General features: G+C 35.4%; 1 protein-coding gene across 1 annotated transcript in view; it reads left to right on the top strand.

Moving 5' to 3' along the window:
- Positions 1-24,538, top strand: part of ALCAM (activated leukocyte cell adhesion molecule) — a 141,909-nt gene that overhangs the window by 86,223 nt on the left and 31,148 nt on the right. Inside the window, exons 2-3 of the mRNA XM_044669194.1 lie at positions 12,714-12,814; positions 21,019-21,238. Of these exons, the coding sequence (XP_044525129.1) occupies positions 12,714-12,814; positions 21,019-21,238 (321 nt within the window). The remainder of the gene's footprint in view (positions 1-12,713; positions 12,815-21,018; positions 21,239-24,538) is intronic.

The raw sequence follows: 24,538 nt of genomic DNA, 5'->3' as shown, positions 1-24,538 counted from the left end.
CTGTCTGGGTAAAGCTTGTTAAGAAAGAATGTTTTTTGGGATAAGTACAAAAAGGCCAAAGCAACAAACAAAGCCTGGACTGGATATCCAAGAATGAGAGTTCATTACTAATTCTGTGATTCTCTTAGAAATGAGAAAAATATGCTATTTTCAGTGATTTTTCTCCTTTCTATACTTCTTAGTACCCATCAACTAAGAATATTGCCTGGGGGCAGGGGTTAGGTGGTTCAGTGGATTGAGAACCTTTTGCTTGGAATCAATATACAATATTGATTCTGAGAGGGAAAGTAAAGATTTTTTAAAAATAGAATATTGCTTGAGGGAAAAGCAAAATTGAAACAGACCACTAATTGTTTCTATTTCCCCATGTTCATCATTGTTCCTTATCTTGGAAGTCCTATGCAGACAAGGAAAGAATTTTATATCTATACCATGAATAATACACAGCTAACTATATACATTTATGTATCTACTTTTTCAAAAATTCACCATTTTCTTAAATAGATATGAGAAAGTAAAGTGAATTTAGAGTCCAAGAATGTGGATTTAAATACCATCTCTGTTCATTGCTAGTTGGGCAACCAATGACTTTACTTCTCATTACATTAAAGAGACAGGTAGTACAATAGATAGAGTACTGGGCATGGAGTCAAATTCATCTTTCTGAGTACAAATATGACCTCAGATATTCCTATCTGTGGGACTCTGAGAAAGTCACTTAACCTTATTGGCCTCAGTTTTCTCATCTGTCAAATGATCTGGAGAAGGAAATGGCAAACCACTCCATAAATAAACTCAAAAAGGGTCACAAAGAGTCAGACCCACCTGAAATGTTGGAACAATAGTAATTAAATGAAGACTACTTGATCACTGGATTACAGATTGAAAACTGAAAGGGATTTCAGAGGATATCAAATCTGACCTGAAAACACTGGGACCAGGGGGTTACCTAAGGTTACGTCAGGTTTAGGATTCAAATTCATGTTTTTTGACTCAAAATCCAGTGCCCTTGACTTTCCCACATTCTCTTCTTGAGGTTCTGGAATGAATAGTCATTATATCTATAAATAATTAAAATGCATTTTTGTTTTGGGGGTTTTGGTATTTTTGAGAGTAACTTCATTTGCTAACTTCAAATTTTCTCTAGAAAAAAATATACTCCTCCTTCTAGAATAAGAATTATAAGGGATAGCTAGGTGACTCAATGGATAGCAAGCTAGATCTGAAGAATGGAGGTCCTGGGTTCAAATCTAATCTCAGACACTCTCTATCTGTGTGACCCTAGGCGAGTCATTTAACCTGCATTGTCCAGCCATAACTACTTTTCTGCCTTGGAATCAATACACAGTATTGATGCTAACATAGAAGGCAAAGCTTATGAAAAAGAATTAGAGTAAACCACGTAATTTTCAAAAAAGTGAGAAAAAGAAATACCTTACTTAGAAAAAAGTTATAATTCATTGTTTCAGTCCTTCCACCATTCTCTTAAAACATCATCAAATTTAATAAAGAAAACAAAATATGTTTACTGGCTTTAGCACTGGCTCAGTGACAGGTACTGCTAAATTGTTCTTTTCTACTTTCTGATTAAGTTTACTTCTCATATTTGATTGAACAAATACATGTTCACAAGAGCTACAGACCACGTTAACAGGATTTGAGCAAAGCCAAGGCTCAAAGCTTTTGTTACTGATTTAAAAGTTAACATACTCCAACAAAATGGAAGACTTGGGTATTTCTGATATAGCATGCCAGTGAAAGACAACCAACCCCAAAGGTAAAATATTATATTTTTCTAAGATATTTTGAAATGTTATTCTAGCTTGTTGAAATGTGCTGTTTGGTTAGAGGAAGCATAATAGAAAGAATTCTGACCTGGCTGCCAAAAAGCATAGCTTCTGGGGCCTTTCAATAGCTGTCTGTTGGGCAAATTGTTTCATTCCTTGTTGGTTTCATTTTCTCATCAGAAAATAACTTCTAGATGAGGTCTAAGTCTCTTGCCACTTCTAACAATAGGATCATAGGGCTTGAAAATTGAAAGATATCATAGAAATAATCTAGCTCACCTTTCACAAATGAGGAAATTATGACTTAAGATAAAAAAATAGAATGTAATGTTGTAGTAGAAAGAACTTTGGATCTGTAGTCAAATGAGATCTGTCTTGAATCCAGAATTGCATTGAGGATGGGGATCTTTCTAATTGTATGACCATGGATAAGTCATTTTTGTTTTGTGCTTCATTTTACTCATTTCTAAACTAGGAAAAATAAGACTTGCTCTACTTGCTTTAGAGTGCTATTATGAAAAGTGTACCTTGTAAAGCTTAAAAATTATTAGTATGCATGTTTTTCTAAAGTTGCATTGTAAGTGGTAGAGCTAGGATTCCAACCTAACTCTTTTAATCTTACATATTTGTTGTACAACGTTATCTAGAATGGTCAGAGAATGTGCTCCTCCCAAAGTGTGCATTTTTCAACATCTATGGACTGTTTAAAAAAGATGCGTTTTTGTTGTCATAATACCGAATTACTTGTATAAAACAAATTGAATATTAACACAATGTCTTTAAACTTTTTGTGAAGATAGTCTGGAACCTCCAAAAGTTTCCATTACTTCAGAAGACGCAATTAGCATCTTTTGTAGAGTATTGTATGAGCATTGCTGATGATTGTGCTTTCATGAATACTGTACAGATACTATTTTTGCCAAAATAATTGAACTGCATTCATGGTTTCAATAGAACTTACATCATAAAATGCATGAGAAAATGATATTATTCTTCATTTAAGCAGCATTGATAGTCTCAGTCCCTAAACATGGACTTTAATGCTGAGAGAAATATTTAGAATCTTAGATCCTTTTTTTCATCTTTCATATGTTATCCTAATATTGCTTCTAAAATAAATTAGATTTTAAGTTACATAATTTTTATTTATACAAATAATATTTCTAGCTACAAACCCACCATAAGTCTAACACTGATGTAGTGGAAAGAATATGGAGAAATCCCTGAGTTTACAAGGTGGTTGTACTACTTCCTATCTTTGTGAACAAGATATTCAAACCCTTTGAGTTGAGAAGTTTAACAAGATCATCCTTGAGGTTTCTTACAAGTCTAGAGGCTGAGATTACCCATTATTTAGGTAATTTAAAATTATAGTATTTAAAGTAAAAAGGACTTTATAAAATATCTGGTCAAAAACTCTCATTTTTATAGAAAAACATATTGAGGCCCAGAGATATTAAGTGTGTCCCAGTGTTTAGTTGTACAGTGAAATTCAATTTTTACTTAATACTATTTTGTTGGAAAAAACAGCTTTATTAAATGAGAGCAACAGACTGTTAAAGATCTAAATGATTCCTATGAGTATTCTGTATGTTTTTAATTAAGTTTTTTGTAAGGCAATTTGTTAATAAAAGAAAAAGAAGAGGGAAAAAGGCAAGCTGCTAGAATTATTATATGCCAGCATTTATTTTCCCTAATGAAAGGCTTAAGGAAAAGATTATTAACCTTTTCATGTGCATGTGCTATGGACCTGCTTATAGATCCTTTCTCAGAACAATGTTTTTAAATACAAAAATTAGAAGATATACCACCTAGCCAGTTATGTTGAAATCCAGTTATCAATTAAAAATAAGTTTACAAACCCCAGGTTGAAAATCCCTGCCTTAGGAAAAATTATTAATTTCCATACTCTCACCCTTTCTGGGAAAAAATCAATTTTAATAGGCTGACCTCAGTCCCAACTCATTCTATAAAAATGTAATTTTAGTATAGTACCAACTGACATTTATATAGCCCTTTATGTTCAAAAAGTGCTGTGATTTAATTTATCTCATTTGAATCTCCCAATAGTTTTGTGAGGTAGGTTTATAGATAATATGATCCCCATTTCATAGATAAGGATACTAAGACATAGAGAAGTTAACTGAATAACCCATGATCCTATCATTAATAACAATTTACAGCTGGACTCAATCCCAGGGGCTTGACTTCAAATCCAACAACTGAATCACATGTGATTTCTGCTATCTATCCTTCATTTGCAACTGTGGACATTATGTGTTATCTTAAACAACATACTTTTAGACTACTGGGACTATTGCAGCCACAGTGAGGTATTTAATAAATGTTTTAGAACTAATTAGATAGATAAAACATTTATTAAACAGTACCCTAAGCACTGGTAATACAAATAAAAACAAAAAGACAGTCCATACATTCAAGTTACATTTAGTTAATCTCACCATCTTTTCCACAAAAATCATCCCTCTTTTCAACTTCTCTCTTTCTCTTTAAAGCACAACTTTCCCTTCAATTTGCCCAGATTCACAGCACTGGAATCATTCTCTACTCATGCTCTTTCTTGCCCCACAATCTAATCATAAACTACAAGTACAGTTGTCAGGCTTCGTTGATGTCGACTCCTAAACATCTTTCAATTCTCTCTACTCACATTATTTCATGTCTTTATCTCCTCTTGCTATTGCAATATAGCCTTCTCGGTGGTGTCCCTGATTCAAGCCTCTATAATCTCTACTCCTTCCTCCACATAGCTGACAAAATAGTCGTAAAACAGAGGTTTGGCCATGCCATTTCTTTTCTCCAGAAACTCCAATGGATCCCCATTTCCTCTTGGATCAAATAAAAACTCTTCTGTTTGACATCTGCTTTTCAAAACCTAGCTGCAGCTTACCTTTTCAGACTTATTAAATATCTCTTCCCTCTGTGCCCTTTTATAGCCTAATCAAACTGGTCTTCTTGCTATTCCTCACACACACAAAATTCTCATCTCCAGTCTTTCTATATGGACTATTTATTTTCCATAACTGGAATTTAATCCCTCCTAATTTGTGACTCTTAGAATTTTTAGTCTCCTCCAAAGTTCAACTCATATCATCTCCTAAATGAGGCCTTTCTTTATTTTCCCCTCCCTATAAAATTACTTTGTATTTATTTTGTATGTATTTATATTTTCTGTTGAATGAAGGTAGAGAAAATCATGAGACCAGACAGACTTAATCCACTATAAATTCGTGTTACATAACTTCAACTGGGTCCTCACTGCCTACAAAACAATCCTTTTACACTTCCCCAATTAACTTACTATCTCATTCAACAGTCTTTCTTCCAGTCCTCTTCATCCCTCCTAAAACATCCCATGGCTTTCTATCCTACTCCCAAGCCTCTCCACGAAGAACCTTGTTTCATATTTTACCAGAAAATAAAATTGAGATTATATGCTGAGAGAAGTTTCTTCTGACCTCCATTATCTCACATTACCTAGATGCCTTCTCCCACTATCCTCTCTTTCTCCTTTCTTGAATAATGAGATGGACCTTCTCCTTGCCAAGGAAAATCCCTTTCTGTTCACAAATGGTTTCTTTCCATTCTATCTGTCCAAGAAGATCACCCCCTCTGTTAGACGGGGAGAGATGCAAGATATATGTAAAAGTAGGATAATAGCCTGTGGACTATTGCACATATCTTCAATCTCTTCCTATCTAATGTCTGCTTCCCTACCACCTACAAACATGGCCATGTTTCTTCTGTCCTCAGAAAACTTTCACTAGCTGCCACCTTATATCTCTCCAGTTTTATAGCTAAATCCCTTGTAAAGGTCCTCTACAATAGATACTTCCATTTCCTTTTCCTTTTCTCTTGTTCTCTTAACTCTACAATCTAGCTTCCAACCTCATCATTCAACTAAAACTGTCCTCCAAATTTACTGATTTCTTAATTGCCAAATCTAATAGCCTTTTCTCAATTTTCATCCTTCTTGATCTCTCCACAACCTTTATCATCATCACTAACCCTATTATCCTTGACATTTTCTTCTCTCTAGGTTTTCATAACACTACTCTTTTTCCTGGCTATCCTTCTATCCGCTCTTTCCTGAGACTCCTTTACTGGATCCTCAACAAGATCACACACTTTAGCCATGGGTGTTCCCCAGGACTTTGTCCTATGCCCACTTATCTTTTCCCTCTATATTCTTACATTTGTTCATCTCATCAGCTCCTGTGGATTCAATGATTATTTCTATATTGATTATCAAATCTACTCATCCAGCTCTAATCTCTCAACTGACTTCCAGTCTTATATCTCCAACTGTCTGTGGATAACTGAAATTGGAAGTCCAGTAGACATTTTAAATTCAACATGTCCCAAATTGAACTCGTTATAATATCTCTCTTCCCTCCCCCACTCAAATTCTTCCTTCATTCTACCTTTGTATTAGCATCCTTCTACAGTGGATAGAGTGCTGTATCTGTAGTCAAGAAGTCTCATCTTCCTGAGTTGAAATCTGGCCTCAGATACTATTTGACCCTCAGCAAGTCACTTAACATAATTTGTCTCAGCTTCCTCATCTGTTAAATGAGCTGGAAAAGGAGAACCTGAGACCTCTGATATATTTTCTAGATGTGCAATCCTGGTCACTTAATCTCTATTTGCTTCAGTTTCCTTAACTGTAAAATGGGGATAAATACTAGCACCTGCCTTCCAGGGTTGTTGTGAGGATCAAATGAGATAATTGTAAAGAATTTAGCAAAGTGCTTGGCACATAGTAGGCACTATATAAATGCTAGCTATCATTATTATTCATTTTTATCACCACCACCACCACTACTACTTTGTATCCCAGCACTTACCACGGTCACTGATACAGAGTATTTTATTCATGCTCATTGGTTGACATCAGGTAATATTAGAGGTGTTTCATTGCTACTATAGTAAATAGTTATAGTGATTGCAATTTCTGGATAAATGCAATGGGGAAAAAACAATCTATCTAATTACCATTTAACTTACACTTACATGTCCTATTTTGTCACTGAAAAGCTAATGATGTAGGGGTATTCCAAAATGGAAACATTCTCTAACCCAGATGGCTTTGTGCTTCAGAACTAGAGTGATGACTCAAAATGAGTACAATTAAGCAATTTCTGTAAAGCACCCGATGTCTAAAATATTAAAATAGTGATATTCCCTAAAAACTTATATTCTGTATAGTCTTTTCTTAATATCAGTTTAAAATTTTTGACCAAACAAAATTCATGACTATAATTGACTTGTTCCTCATGTTGACAAATATCTTATACTTCAGAATGTTATGGCTGAAAGATTATTCTTATACTCTGGTCAGCCTGTTGTGTTTCCGCTTAATTCTATTGTTAGCTTTCCCGGCTGCATTGTTCTTCATCTTTGGTTTAATATCCCTTTGTAAAAATACTTAAATAATTGCATATTTCTCTTAAAGTATTGCCCATTTTCACATTTTATTGTATGCCATGACATTTTGATAGTAGTAATAGTCGGAGTAGTAATAATTCATAATAATGCTTTGCATTTATATACCACTTTCTAACCAGAAGGCTTGAAAGGCAATTTAAAAGCTTACTATGTACATATCTCTATGTGTGTTTGTACATATGCATAGAGTGCCAATACACTCACAACATGCATAATACACACACACTCCCTACCAACCCTAAACCAGCCCATATTCTAAAATGCAGCCGCTCCAAGAAGAAATATGGCAACCATTTTGTATTTGTAACTGGGCCCAATAGTTTTTAGGCTGCAAAGCTATGAATAATTTATCCAACTAAAATTACAAGGGGAATTCTGGTAAGCTAAATGTAATTTCCCAACTTAGGCTTGGCAAGGAAATGAGGATAAACAGCTCTTTCTCCTGCAAAAGGTGGAACCGGGATCATTAGTGGTGACAGCCACTGTGGGTCTTATCTTGGCACTTCATCTGAAAGAGTTAAGACATCTGTAAAAATTAGGAAGATAACATCACCAAATTGCTGTGGTCGGCTGCCAGAACCCAAACTATTGGTCATCTTATCACAATAGTTGTATGTATTGCATGACTGAGAAAAAACTGACGTGTTCTCAAAAAGTCTGGAAAATAGTTTTCTAAAGTCATTTTGTGCCCTTATGCCAATCACCTGATTCTCATTTGATAAACCCAAGGCAGATAAGCCAGTGCTTATGTTTCTGGCAACTTCACCTGATGCCTTTTTTCCTGACACCCTTATATATAGAGGATCCAAAAGCTTACCTTAACCATTACCTTTCTCTGCTGTTTAAAACCCACCTACATAACCCTGATAGAATCCAAACCCTCTCTCCCTGCCCCTCCAGGAATAGACTCAGAGAGTCCTGGGATAATGTTCAGATGGGGAGTACTAGAAAAAATAAAGGTAGGTCTCTCCCTTTTCAAGATTCACTGAGTCATTGGTTCTTCCTGTTCAGTGGCCAATAAAGTGGTTTCTTCACTATCCTTTAGTCTTCGAATCTTTCATTGTTGAGCTTTCTCCTTGGCAGTGGTCAGTGAAGGCTCATTACTCCATGAGGTATGTTCCAGTCTAATCTCCTACACAGGTGAAGGTATACATACATATATATGTATGTATTACATTTTGATTAGAGTAAATCTTCTTTCCTATGGTTGTGAAAGGAATACCTTATAGTAATACCCTCATAATTCTGACCCTGGTTTTTAAATCCCCCAGCTTTCTTTGAAAAAAAAATTATATGAATTGCTAATATGTTTCAGTATTCCAAAGATTTTTTGGTTTGCTTTTATCAAGAATAAAATGCAACATAAAACAAAATCTAAATAATTATGAAAGGTATACAATATGCAAGATCCTGTAGATTCAAAATATTTAACAGCATTTATAATGATATGGGTTTCTACTCATTCTCAAGGGAAATAAGCATTTTTTGGCTTCCTAATTACAGAAATGTCAATTCATGTTTGCAAATGTGGGACAAAAAAATAAATTATTTATTTGGTATTTTCATTGAATCACTAGTGGAAATAAACATGTTTTAAATTCTTTTTGGAATATAAGATCTTAGAGGACAGGAACTGTTTCAGTTTGTCGTATCTCTAACACCTTGAACATTGCCCTACTTGTAGTTGAAATTTAATATTTGTTGAGTCAAATTGAATTATTTCTTCTGATTTTTTCTTTGTTCTGCCGAAGCCATTTTAGTCTTCAAGGAATTCATTTCTAGATTAACATCTTGTACCATCTTTTCTAAGCTTTGCATTCTCATAATTGCCTAATACAGCACTTTTCTATCAAAGTACTTCATTCCTTTTTAAAGATCTTTTTTCTATCTATAGATACCAAATCTTCCTAAGAAACTTTTATTGAGTTTCTGAGCTACTACTCTAGAGGTTTTTGCAATAGATCCATTTTTTTCTCTCAGGGAAGAGTAGAGGGAAAATTTGGTATCTGTTATTGCTGCCTTAAAAAATTTTCCTCTCTTCCCCACCAGTTTTGGTAATTTCTTTTTTTTTCTTTTAGTTCATTGCATTCATTCATCTCTAAAATGAAAGATTGGACTAGATCAGCCTCGATGTCTCTTCTAGTCCTTGAACTAGGATTTTATAATTCTGTTCATTTCTTCAATGTCTTTCAGTTTTCCTGCAAGGTTTTGCTTGGGAGAATTTTTCTCTCTTTTTTCTCCTCTTTTTTTATTGCTTCTCTTTTATTTAGCACACTGGTCACTCTTCTGAGCTGGAACCTCTTCTTGCTGGAATCCTTTTTTTTTTTAATTTGAAAATATTAATATATGCTGGATATTCATGAAATTAAAAAAATTTTTTGAAATAACTAATGTGAAAAAGGGCATCCTTTTCTAAATTTCTTTTTGTTTTGTTTTAAAGAGCAGTGCAGTATAGTGGGAAAATGATAGAATAAGAAAGTTGGGAGGCCTCACTTGCAGTCCCAGTTTATCCCCTAAGTGATTAACTTTGGGCAGGTTGTTTAATCATTCTGTAGTACAGTTTTCCCTAATTTAACTTTTCCTAATGGTCTATTTCTTGCGTTGTGAAGCAATAACGATGCTTTTCTGAATCAAGGGTTTCTAAAAACCAAAAGTTCTGAGGCAAGACAAAACATACTATCCACTGGGCTGTCATCGATTAGTATTCCTTCGTGTGTAGTCTTAAAACCCCACAGCTTTCATTTTAGCAAAGCAACCATGTTAAACATGCCATTTCTACTTTTACCTTTTACAAGCTTTTGGAAGGTATAGAATTTTGGGTGGTTTAGGCTTGTTCCCTTAGCAACGTTTAGGGGGTTTGACTTTTTCCCTCTCAAGGAAAAAAAAGAACAATGCAAGCCTCACCAAGATAATTTTTTATTGTGAATCTAAGCATACAACAACGATTTGTGTAAACATCTTTATAAAGAATTTCAAATCTATTTCTCAAGCTACAGTTGAATGCTATTTGAAATGTTGTAAATACCAATTATCTCTTGCCTGTTCACATAAAATATTCATCCTTTATGTATATAAACATCTACATAGGAAAGAGGTTTATCTATTATTTGTAGAGGGAAATGTGTCCAATTGACAAAAATTTGAATTATGACTCTAATGACCATTTTACTTAGAAAGTTTTTCTTTCCTCTACATCTAAATTTTATTTACCATGAGGTTTTGATATGTGTAATGCTTTGGTTAAGACAGGAGGTTCCCACCACACTCCTGTTAGGCCTCAGCAAATTATAAAGCTATTTTAGTGAGGGAAAGAGTTTAGGTCATTTTAACTCTGTGTTTCTTCAGCACCACCTGGTGGATGAAATGTCTTCTGTTTATTTTTTTCCCTGGTTTTGGAAACAATTAATGTTAATCAAACCCTAAAGCCAATTAAATATGCTTCCAACAGCCATTAAATCTTGATCTACTGGCTATCTACAGAAATTTCAAAGGTCTTCTCAGCCAAATGGAGGATTAGCAAAATTGGAGAATTTCATCTTCTACATTGTCATCATGTTTAAAATTTCAGTGTTAAAAATAGCAACATGAATAATACATAACATAGACATGGTAAATATCTGTATATATACACATATATATTGAGATATAGAGATATATACTATCTCACTCTTTACATGATTCATTTTTTTTTCATTTTTCCCAGTGATCAATACAAGCCAAGCTTCTGTTCACTGATAGCAGATTATGGTTGGAATTTCAGTTAGAACTTTTCAAAGAAATTTTGGGAAATCACTTTATGATCATAGATATCATTAACATAATTACATAAAAAATTGTTATCGTTCAAAGTTCCCCCCAACAAAATGCCTATAAATGCCCTATCATATATAAGCATTTTCCCCTTTTTCCTAGTTGTCACATTATGAAGAAAAAATGATTTTCATTATAAATTAAATAAGTAGGCAAGATTATCCTTCACTTGGGTTTGAGTCTTGATTCAAAATATGCAAATTACTAAAGCCTCAGTTTTCTCATCATTAAAATGCACATAACAATTTATATATATCCTAGAGATACTATTTTAAGGTTTACAAAGCACTTCCCTCAAATAAATTTCAAGCATTAATTTTAGATAGATAAGAGAATAGGGCCTTAAGTCAGGAAACCTGGACTTGATTTTGTCTCTGTCCTTTTAACTAGCTTTGTAACTATGGTCCTTTAACCTTTCTGATTCTCAAGGTACCTACCAGAGTTCATGGGGGCTCAAATGAAATAATATATGCAAAAATATTTTGCAAACTTTAAGATAGTATATAAATGGTCCATTGTTATCACAGCCATTATGACTACCTCATATTTTAAATTGTAGCAGCTATTCTTGTTTTCAGAATTTGCTAATTGGTGGATAAGGCAGAGTTTTCAAATGGGAGAAGACAAATTTATTTAGGTTTAGTTTACAACTTCATGTGTCTGCTGTGGTACAATCAAAAATAACAGACTTCTCTACTAGCAGCAATGCAAGAATCCAGAGCAAGGCTGAGGGACTTATGAGAAAGAAAACTAGCCACACTCAGAGGAAGAACCGTGGGAGGAGAAACACAGAAAAAAAAACAACAACTGCTTGAACACATGGGCTGATGGGGATCTTAGTGGGGATGTAGACACTAAACGATAACTCTAGCCCAACTATCAATAATATGGAATTAGGGCTCAATCAGTGATACATGTAAAACCCAGTGGAATTGTGCATCAGCTAAGGCGGGTTAGAGGGTTTGGGGAAGAGGGATAGAACACAAAACATGTAAATATGGGAAAATATTTAAAATTAAAATAAAAATAAAATTTCATGTGTCTGGAAAGACTTGCCGAAGGAACCAGTCTTCAGGAAATGCAATTCATATTCTCTTTCTTTATGGTTTAAAGTATTTGGATACTCAGAGGGCAGAATTAAGCCCCATGTATTTGAATCATGCCTTAGATAGGCAGCATGTATAAGGCATAGAGAGCCAGCCTAGAAGCCAGGAAAACTAAGGTTCAAATTGAATCTTTAATATCTACTGATGGTGTGACCTCAGACCAAACAGTTAATGTCTCTGTGCTCAAGGGTCCTCTTTAAGATTGTAAATTGCTTAGAAGTTGTCAACCTGCATTGGTAGAAGGAGTTTCTTTATCTGGGAGTTGCCTGTACCAATAAAATCACAGGTCCAGTTCTTTTCCCTATATTTGAACTATACAGTATCAAAAGGGTTAATCGGTAAAGAAATACTATTAAGATTTGAATAACAAATATGTTCAGTTCCTCGCAACACCATTTAGGATAAATAATTACTGTAATGGAAGACAACCAACTTTACAAATGCATGCTTCTTTTTCATCTTGAACCAGACCTAATTAATTTACCTGGCTGCTTTAAGATAATACTTAAACATTCTTTTCTTTCTTTTTTTTTCTCTGTAGGCCTTGGATTGTATACTGTAAATTCAGTATATGGAGAAACCATTGTTATGCCTTGCCGTCTGGAAGTACCTCAGACCCTTATGTTTGGAAAATGGAAATATGTAAGTGTAGCCTACCTTGAACTTGGTTAATTGTCTCCCATTTTCAAAATAAGATTCCTTCTGTGAGCAAAATGGGAGCTTCAAATTAACATAATTGCAATATTCTGCTGTCAAGTAAAATGTATGAAGGTAAAATTAGTCTTATAAATATGCCACAAGTACAATTCCTTGAGTCCTGCATGCCAGAATCTTTTCTTCGCCCTTCCCTCTCCCTAAATGCCTGACCTATTCCCCTAGATCATATTAGTCTGAAAAGAAATCTTTATGCATTAGAAGTGGTGATATTCCTAGGACTTAACCAAGTGAGCTTTATGCTCTATCTAAATGTTCAGGAGCCATATTTTATTATCTCTCCATTATTCCCTGATTTTCAACATGTAATTTTCAAAGAAAGTCACTTGAAGCACTATTCAGATTCAATATGTAGCCTCTGAACACTCAGTAAAAAAATAAGAAGTGTAGAACAAATAAATTGAGATTTATTCATTAGATTTATGAATATTCGTGTGGTTTTTATACACTTTTCTACATTTGTGCCCCAAATTACACCACTTATGGCTCTCTTTTGTACTTCTTTTTCTAGCTGTTCTCCTCACAGACTGTGATTTCTCAATGTCCTCCTTTCACAATTGTAAATATCTCAATGTATTAATTTACTGTCTCATCTCTTCTTCTAAGGAGATGTGGCTGTATTCCTTGCCACCACTAACCCCTCCACCTGGGCTCTAGATTTAGGCTCCTCTATATCCTCCAATATATTATTTCATCAATTATCCCCTTTTTTTCCATGCATCTTCACTCTCTCTCCCTCTCCAATTGCCCCTTCTCATTCATTTATTTGCCCAGAAATCTACTTAGTTCTCCCCAATCCAATAAAAAACTTTCTACAATCAAAGATCAGTCCTGCAGCTGTAACCTAGATAAAGTATACTATTCCCCATCCAGGAATAAACATACTTTCTTTTCCCTTTTGCTACCAAGCTTCTTAGTGAGAGGTAGGGGTGGGGGATGGAGAAACCTAAATGCTATCTTTTTCCAATCCCCTCAATCCTCAAACCCTTGTAATCCGATTTCCATCCCCATTGTTCTATTGAAACTGTTCTTTCAAAGGTCACTGATGACCTCATAATCATTAAATCCGATGGCCTTTTCTCAGACCTCATTTTCCTTGACCTTTATGGAACATTTAACATTGCTGACCCTTGATGCCTTTTTTTTTTTTGTTGTACCAGATTTTCCTAATCATGTTCTTCACTCTCTGACTATTCCTTCACTTAGTTCTCTTTCTTTGCCCCTAAGATTCTCTTGCTTTCTATCCTCCTTCCTTTCTCTTTGCTCTCTGTGCTCTAGACCTCATCAGTATCATCCACTTTCACCACTTAAACTATCAGCCCTACGGAAATTACTGCCCAATCTCTTTTACAGTCCCTGATCCTTTCTCCTGAGCTGATTCTGATTCTTAACTACTTGCCAGTCATCTCCACCTGGATGGCTTAGCAGTGACTCAAATGTAACATGGCAAAGGAGAACATGTCATCTTTCCCCTAAGCTGACTACTCTTTCAGAATTTCCCATTTCTTTCATGGTCATCGCCATTCTCCCAGTCATTCATTCCAGAGACTTTGGAATTCATTGACTTTTCCTTTGCCTCTATTTGCTATATGCAATCAGCATCATGGCACAGTTGGAAAAGTATAGGTTCTGGTATCAGAAGAACTCAGTTCAGATGTTTTAATGGTCATTACTCATGTGACCTTGGCCGAGACATTTAGCTCTCCTTGGGCCTCAGGTACCTCATATGTGAAATGAGAGCTTTGTTTTCTTTTGACATTCCTTCAGGCTCTAAATCTGTGATCCTATGAAGTAAATTTCTCCTCTGTTCTTGTTTTTTATTCCTATTGACAAAACCATATTGCAGATGGTCATTACCACCCATTGTGTCTCCAAATCATCTTCCTAACTATTCACTCTCTACCTCTGGACTCGTCCTCCACCAATCTGTCCTTCAGAGCACTGGCAGACTAATCCTTCTTGTCCATAGTAATAGGTATTTTTGATAGAGTATGCTTATAAACTAACAACCTGAGAAGGAGTGGGGGAAGATTATGTTTTTGTCTGTAAGTGAGGGAAAGAGAATAATGACAGTCTCACAAAGATAATTTTTCATTGTCTAGCTAAATAGACAATAACAGCTCCCTGGATCTCTTACTTAGATCCATATAGATGTTAGGGGGGAAAAAAAAATCTAATCTTGCTCTCTCACTACTTACAGATAAGGCTATCAAAGTCCAGAGTGGTTAAGCAATGTCCCAAGATCACACAGTTATTAAGTAGCAGATTCAGGATTCCAACTAATGTCCTCAGACTCCAAAAACATTTTTGAGACCTGTGAATCCACTGCCTGTAAAGTAATTTCAGGAAATTCTTTCTTTAAGAGTACAAACATTCTCACACCTCATATCTATAATGATTCCTATGAAGAATAATATCATTTCCTGACTATTTTCATGAATAAAAATCAGAAAGAAAAAGGAAGGGAGGAAGGAAGGGAGGGAGGAAAAGAGGGAGGGAGGGAGGAAGGAAGGAAAGGACAAGATAAAGAAGGGGAGAAGGGAGAGATTCCACATTGAGGCAAAGAACTTGGAGGGGAAATATTCCAGCTAGCCTGGCAAAATTTTGTATTATAGATTTAATTGCAATTTTATTCTAAAAAAACAAAGATCTGATTACAAACTCAGAGAATTTCAGGTAAATGAGACTTCACTAGTCTTCTGTTTGCAATCCTCCACACTCTACTATCTCTCTAAATATTTTATTCTACTTTTGGACTAATTGTTAAAAGTTGCTTTTTCCTCTTTTTTCTTTGTTACCATACCCAAATTTGATGTTTTGCAACTGAAGACTTCATTCTTAGTTCTTTCCACCCTCTAGAGCTGAGCAATACAAACATAATACCTCTTCCATGTTAAAGTCCTTCAGATAATTGATATTCCATCTAAGTCACTTACCCAGGCTAAGCCTGTTCATTATCTTCAAGAGACCTTTTATGGTGTGGTCTGCAGCCCTCTCACTATCCCATTTAACCCCCTCTGAATGGGCTTCAGCTTATTTATAGCCTTCCTATAAGTTGCACATATGTGGCATGACCAGGATAGAGTACAACAGAATTATCCATTCTCTTTCTGAATCCTCTTCCTCTATTACTGCCACAGGATAACTAAATCATACTGTTGACTTATCAAACTTGTAGTCCACTAAAACTCCCAGAACATTTTTTTTCAATATAGAAGCTGTTATATAGCCATACCTCATTGTTTCTGTACTTGTGAAGTAGAACTTGATGTTTATCCCTATAAAATTTAATCTCATTATTTGAATCTGTCATTTGTTAAATCCTAACTCTGGCATCCATTATGTTAGCTATTTCTTTCAGCTTCATGTTAAATCTACAAATTTGATAAATATGTCTCCTAAAGTAATGATAATAATATAATTAATATTTCTATAGTGCTTACTGTGTGCTAAGACATAGAGTATACTGCTAAGCACTTTATAATTATCTCATTTGAACCAATAACCCATGAAGACAGGTATTATTATCTTAATTTTATAGATAAGAAAATTGAGGCAAACAGAAGTTAAGTGACTTGTTCAGGGTCACACAGCTAGCAAGTGTTTATGAATAGATTTGAACTCCAGTCTTGGTGACTCTAGGCTGAGTACTCTATCCACTGTACCACCAGCTGCATCATGGATTAAACACAATAAGTAGGACCAGGGACATATCCCTACAACACTGCACTAGAAACCTCCCCACCAAAAATGGCATTGAATGATTAACAAATACTCCTTGGCCCTGGTATTCAGCTGGTTCTGAATCCTCCTGACTAGCCTGATACATTTCCATCTCATTTACAAGAATAATATAAAACACTTTGCTAAAATCTAAAAATATTATGTTACTAGCCTATACCTGATACCTTTATCTATCAAAAAAGGATAATGTGGTTAATCCGGTAGGATCTGTTCTCGATTAAGCCATTCTAGACTTTAGGGAACTCTACTTGCTTTTCTAAATTCTCACAAATTATAACCCTTTACTGATGTGCCCTAAAAATTTGTCTGAAATGGAAATCAAGCTCACTTACTTGGAATTTTTAGACTTCATTCCTCTCTTTTGGCATTTACCCTTTACCAGTCCAACAACTCTCTCTCCTCTCTCATCTTTCAGAGATTGACATCATCCCGGCAATCACCTATGCTGTTTCTTTCAGTAACCTGGGGCATTTTTCTCTCATCCTGGTAACTTAAAAACACCAAAGGGAACTAGATAGATGCTATCTTATGGTACCTTCACTTATCTTGAGTTTCTATGCTCTGTTCATCATTTTTGTTCTGTTCTTCACAGACCAGCTATTAGTCATCTCTCGGAAGAGAGGAGAGGACAGAAAATATAATGAGAGATGAGTAGGATTGCTTCCTGATCACCGTCAGCCATTATCATTATTAGATTCATCCCAAATATTATGTCCCTCTTTTGCTTTAAATACTTTACTATTTCCCTATCACCCTGTCAATAAAGTCCTCATTCCTTAGATTGTCATTCAAAGTCCTCTCCAGACTGAAAGTTCTCTAACCTTTTCAGTTTTACTTCATATTATTCCTCTCCATGTTTGCTCTGGCGAAGCCAAACAATCACATTTTAATTTTCCTTTCTAGCCAAACACTAATATCCATCAAAGATGCCCCGTGCCATCATTCATGTGTATGTATGTGTGTGTGTGCATGTGCATGCAGCACTTTTCCATTTCTGTGCCTTTACTTACAGCACTTATCATACTTGGAATTCCTCTCCTTCTGCCCAGCTCTTTCTTTTGTATTTCTTATGTTTCATCATTTTCTAATCTGCTTAATAGTTATTTTTTATTTATTGCAAATTATATTTGAAGTACCCTCTACCTTGTGAATTCCATGTGATCAGAGATTTTTATTATCTTTTTATTTCTCCCCAATGGTCTAACTTCTTCCCCCTTTCCATTCTCTCTTCTTTCTCCCTTCCCTCACTTTCAAACAATGTACAAGACACTGTGAAATACTCACAATCCCTCATACCACATATCCAGCCAGTTGCTGAGTCTTTTTTAGTCTTGTTTTTATGTATTAAACCCTTGTCTTCTGTCTTAGAATCTGTACAAGTATGAATATCAAAGGCAGGAGAGTGGCAACAGTGAAATAATTGAGGTTAAATGACTTGGCCAAGATCATACAGCTAAGAAGTGTCTGAGGTCAGATTTGAATCCAGGACCTTCCATCTACCACTGATCCATCTAGCTGCTCCTGTCTTGTTGGTTATACTTGTACATTATCTCTCACATCTGTTCTTCTCTCTTCACTCCTATAGTCACCTTTCTCGTTCAGGTCTTCAGCACCTCTCACCTGAACTATTAAAATCCTAACATGTGGAAAAAAAGATTAGACTTGTTCTTCTTGACTCCAGAAGCCAGAACCAGGAGAAAAGAAGCAAAGAGATAAAATTTTGTGTCAGAAAAAATGTTATTAATAATTAGGGCTTTCCAAAAGTGAAACGAACTGTCTCAAGAGGTGTTGGGTACTCTCCACTGGAAAACTCTTCAAGCAAAAATTCCATTACTATTTATCATGTATGTCATAGCAAATATTCCTTCGTTGGTATGGGTTTTACCTTATGGGTGACTGAGGTACTATCTAATTCAAATTCTATGATTCTGTAAAGCCTCTTCATCTGACACAACTGACAAAGGCCTGGTCTAACATTATGTCCTTTCCTTTAGAAAACACCAGAGACTATTACCTCAAGGACCAGTTATAGTGTATGTTTCTCTTCCCCCACATTTTCTACTTCTCCTTATTATACTTACATTGGATAAATCAACTAAAAAAAGCATTTATTAATCACGTACTATGTTTGGTTCTATTTTACAGCTGAAACTACAAAGACAAATGGTTCACAACAGACACACACACACACACACACACACACACACACACATTTTTATTATTTATACAAGAAGAAGTGGAATATATGGTGGAAAGAGAAATGCATGCTATCTCTGGCTAATAAATTCAGTTCTTTACAGCATAGTAATTATGGGATCAAACCTGTATATTTTAATTAGTGTTCATTTTTTTCACACTCCAGATTGTACATCTAAAATTCTGCCTGAATTATGCATATAATTTATCAAAAGGAAGATAAAGTTTTCATGAATTCCATGATCCCCCCCCCAATATTCTCCAAGTCTTGCCTGTATTGTGATTAGGTCAGGTAAAGAAAAAGGACATTCCCAAAAAGAAAGAATGAAATGTATTAGTAAATAAATATTCTATACCCCCAAGATGGATCTAGTTCATCTCAACATCTGAATGAAGAACCATTACTTCATTAGACCACTACTGTTGTATTCAACAGGTGGCAATATCTCTACTATAGAAACCTTTACTACCTAGGTTCTGAAATCCAGGATTTAAATTTTTAGCTTCCTCATTTAAAAAATTCAATTCAATAAACATTAATTAAGCACCTGCTCTGATGTTTCTGCCAAATCACCTGCTTAAATAGACATAACAAGTCAATAAATATTACCATACCAAAACCTTTGATGCCTGAAAACATTTTGCGAGTCAAAGTGGTGATTTAGATATGCTGCCTTTTATTGTGGCTAATAAATATACTTCACATTATTAAAATGGGAAACTAAAGGAAAGAGCTAATTAGATTCTCATAAATGCTTTGAGGTTAAAGGTTGAGTCTTGCCCATACTTGTAGGCCCCTACACCCTAATAGTACCTAGTACAGTGCCTTGTATGCTCAAGAAATATTTTTAATGAATGATTTTTGGGAATCCCCTTCTGAAGAGCAACACTTATTGGAAGAACCAGTAGATTTTCAGTCATTATAGAATAATTTGCTAAATGGCAGCTCTCTAAGGGAATGAAACTTGTCTTATACAACTTTGGAGGTGATCTCCACAAAATCCAGCAGAATGCTTTAAATAGCATATGTTCAATAAACATTTGCTGTTTAAATGAATGACACACTAGGCGGTGAGATATTTTGAGCCTGATGATTTTTTCCCCCAGTGGCTCAATGTCAAAGATTCAAATTGTAAGGTGGCTAAAGGTATCTGGAAATATTAGCCAAATATTTAAACTACTCAATAAACCCAGAATTCAGTACTTTTAAGGATTCATTTAATATTATCAGTTATTATTTTTATTTTTATTGCCTCCTTATAGACATAGCACTTCATACTTTTCAAAGCATTTAAAAATCTTACTGGACTCTCCTATCAATTCCCAGGGAGAGAGAGTAAGAGTTGACTTCTTTATAAAGAATAAACTTTAGTGATAAGTAGCTAAGAGGGAGGAAGTATCTCACTGAAAGCAAAGGGGAAAAATTCTTGTATTTTAGAAAATTTGATCAAATTCCACCCAAAGTAATTTAAACTATGCTTTTTACCATCTATTGATATCTAGGAATAATAAATGTATGGATTTTAGGTATTACATTTTAAAATTAATTTAAAATTTTAAAGTTAATTTTAATTAATATAATTATTTCAGAAAGACAAATATTTATCAACTGAATCCATTTTTTATATGTATCCTGGTTAAAGATCAGACTTGACACTTGGGACTCAACAACTGACCTTTAAAACATGGTGATAAAAAAGACTCAGTGCCAAATATTATTTGCATGGACTTTTAACTTGCAGTATGCAGGCAAAACCTATATTTGCTGTGGCAGGCCTCAGAATTTCATTTTGTGCAAATGTCCATATTGTTTTATTTTCTTTCATTGTTTGCTTGCAATGAGAACATTCCTTGTCAGAGACTGAATAGATCGCTGATTCTTGTCCAACATATCCAAGGGAAGTTGCAGTTTTTTAAGGCATTTGTCTTTTGACTTTCACATGAGCAAAACCAAATCCTGGAGAATAACCTGCAATTGCTTTTCTTATGAATATTAACTTCCTGTAACCAAAATTTATGTAATGGCTTGGCTCTGAAATTTTTCTTCTTGGACAGAAACTGCAAATATTAGTCGAAAGAAATGCCCAAGGAAGTTATATTGTACAGGATTTAAACTTGAACTAGCTGAATGAGCCTGTGTTTAAACCCAAAGTAAAAAAAAAAAAACAACTTATTTTTATTTTAATTTGTAGGAAAAGCCTGATGGCAGCCCAGTATTTATTGCCTTCCGATCTTCTACAAGAAAACATGTGCAATATGATGAAGTACCCGAATACAAAGACAGATTGAGCCTCTCGGAAAACTACACCTTATCCATCAGTCATGCAAGGATCAGTGATGAAAAGAGATTTGTGTGCATGCTAGTTACAGAGGACAATGTGTTCGAGGCCCCGACAGTGGTCAAGGTGTTCAGTAAGTAGTCTCTAGTATAACTGTTGAATTGGATCAATAGCTATGACCAGAAAAATTTTGTTTAGAACAATGACCGAGATATCTGCCTCGTCTCTGTAACTGGTCTCTATGTAACAGACCTAGAAATCTTCATTCTGCTCATGCATAGGGTTGGCATTGAACACAGACAGCCTGAAATTCAAACAGTAGAGTTATAGTGGGAAGCCAAGAAATGTTTTCTGTTGTTCTTTCCTGTAAGTTTTCCACGTGATAAGAGATTTTACTTAATAATTTACTTGACCACAGAATTTGGAATTTGACTGTCCTTACAAATAAAGGCCAGGCACATTTTTTGGGGGGTGGGGGAGAAGGGGTGATTCTATTTTAAATCTGTTCTACTGTTTCACTGCAGTTATATGTGTTTCAAAAATTAAATAACGGAGTGATTCTCAGGATTATTAAAGTATTCACTAGGTTTTAGTAAATTGCTTCTCCAGGCATGAGAGAGGAACAGCTTCCAGGCTGAATGACTATGTGGGAGGGAGCAGGCGATTAAAAGAAGAGGTAGGCAGGAGAAAGAAACTTGCAAAGAACATAAAGTCAGAAAATTACAGTAGTCACAATTGCAAAATTAGTTTGCCTAATGATAATAAATGGCTGGTGTTACGATGCAAATGGCCCTGACAAGGAAGTTACCAGTGAGGTCCTAATTAAAGCAATACAGCTTCTCAAATCCAAGTAAAAACACCCCACCTCAATTACATCAAACAGTTTTAGAAATTAGAGAACAAAGACTTCAGTGTTGCTGTATGGCAAACATAGGCCTTTAAAAATTAAGCAATCAAACCTTTACTTCCGAATGATTTTTTTTTCCTTTTGCATTCAAATACACCAAGAAATTATTATAGAAAGCAAAACACAGGGTTCTCCAACTAACTGAAAATATATGTGGTAAGAATATATGAAACTAGGCAGGAACTTCCCTAGGTATTTGTATCAACTTCAAAGAATCTATCTTGGGGGATTCAAAGAATGTTTCAATAATCCAAGGAAACCTTTGTACTTCAGAAAGAGCCTCTAAAAATAAAGTCCATATTTCCATTGATTACCTTTCAGCTTCCAAGGCCTTTTTCAAAAAGTCAGCCAAGAGGGCTGTCAAACAGTTTTATGAATCAAATAAATAAGTGTTCATGTGTCATGGTCTCCCTCTCCCTGTGTCCCAGAGCTACCCATCTATTTGCGGCTGGATGCCTTGCTCACACTCAGGACCAGTGATTTAAAAATTCCTACCCTGGAGAAACTCGTCTATCCACCTGGCCCCTTCCGCACAGTGAAAGATAACCACTTGTAATAAAGTAATAAAAAAAATCATTTTGATCCTTTGATCATTTTGATTGGTCCTAATATTATCCGCAGCTAGGTGGAGCAATGGATAGACAGCTCGACCTGGAGTTAGGAAGACTCATCTTTCTGAGTTCAAAGCTGGCCTCAGAGGATAACTGTGTGACTCTGGGCAAGTCACTTTCTACCCGGTTTGCTGCAATTCCTCCTGTAAAATGAGTTGGGGAAAGAAATGGCAAACTACTCCAGTACTTTTGTCAAGAAAACCCCAAATGCATCCCTGAAGCGTCGGGCACAACTGAAAACAACTGAAAAACAAATATCAGTATAAGCAGATACAAAGGGTGAGCCATGGTAGAGACAAGGTTTGACTCACAGAACTGCAATATTTCCGTTTGTGTATCTCAAGTGGTTAATGTTTTATGTTATGCTTATTTTTAACATGGTGAAAGGCAGTATATCAAGAGAGTGAGAAGAGAAATGATGAAGTAACCCCTACTTTTACATTTATGAGAATCGACTGAGATGCCACTTAACTGTGGGGTTTCTGTTTTTCTTTCGTTTTGTTTCTGGTCAAGGGTAAGGGGGAGGGAGGGTGGATATAAAGCCACCCAAGGAAATTTCGGTTGGTCCATTTCAATAAAATTTGCAAGCTGCTTTAGAGCACAGAGGATTTCTATGATTGTGAAAACAAACTTCCCCCACCTCCTCTGAATGTTGTGGAAAACAAAGTAACTCTCAGAAACAGAATCTGCGTTCCAGGCTCCAGGCCAGAGGGAATTTAAATAGACCAAGTGACACACTCTTAGAAATGCTGTTTTTATACAAGAAACCGTGAGACCCTCCAAGTCCGAGAGAATGAAGAGAACAACTCACGATAAAGAAAATGTTTGCAAAAGCCTATACAATCTTGGCTTTTTTTTTTATGTATTTATTCTAGGTCATATTGGTAAAGCTAACGGCAGCTGTGACAGGATGCTTTTATGTTATGCGGTGTCTATATTGCAGTTGTCTAAGAGTCACCAGCTCCATCAATCACCCCTCTGTTTCCCTCTGTTGAGTCACCTAGCAACATACATAAGATAACACACAGTTGAATATGGCCAATGCGAACCAATAATAGAGCAACTTATTCCAGATAACCACATATATGGGCTCAGAGAAAACGTATGTATTCTCACGAGTGGCCAAGGCTAATAACTCTACAATGAGGGGTTTGGATTTCGTTTTGAAATGTAACCTGCAAAGTAGAAGTCATGCCAACATACAGGCACAAATTCAAAGAAATACATCCTTTTTTGAAAACCATAACCACAGAATTTTAGTAACCAAAACATCAACATCAAAGAGCGGTTGCATTAAGCATAGATGTGGGGTTAATGAAGACATCCAATAGAAAAGGAAAAAAAAAAAAGATGGTTTGCTTTTGTACTTGGAATGAGAAACACATGCAGATATCCTGCCCTGAGATTATACAAAGGGCAGAGAATTAGTATTCTTTCACAATTAGATTATGGTTATGCACTCAAAGTATGAATGGCATTGTTCTATTTTAGACCCAGTTAAGTTTCTGCTCCTGTCTCTGTTTGGCATTTTAGTCTTTGTGATTTGTGAAGCAAATGAGACTATAATTCATCATGGTCTTTACTCTGCCCTTCCTCTACAATAAGTTGCAATCTCATCAAGCTGATGTCCCTATGCTCTCATTGATATCTGTGATTATTTCTTATCCCCTGGAGTTTTATAAGGGGATGTCACTCAGAGGTGGCTGGTTGGCACACTGGATAGAGCTCTGGGACTAGAGCCAGGAAGACCTGAGTTCAACTGCAATCGGAGACATTTACCAGCAATACAACTTCAAGCAAGTCACTTAAATTATGTTTGCTTCATTTTCTTCCTATGTAAGAAAAGGATAATAATGGAATCTACCACTCGTAGTTGTTGTGTGTGTGTATATATATATATATATATATATATATA

The sequence above is a fragment of the Gracilinanus agilis genome, chromosome 3 (assembly GCF_016433145.1).
Source record: "Gracilinanus agilis isolate LMUSP501 chromosome 3, AgileGrace, whole genome shotgun sequence".
NCBI classification, from domain to species: domain Eukaryota; kingdom Metazoa; phylum Chordata; class Mammalia; order Didelphimorphia; family Didelphidae; genus Gracilinanus; species Gracilinanus agilis.
The sequence above is the reverse complement of the archived record's forward strand: the minus strand, read 5'-3'. Positions and strand labels throughout refer to the sequence as shown.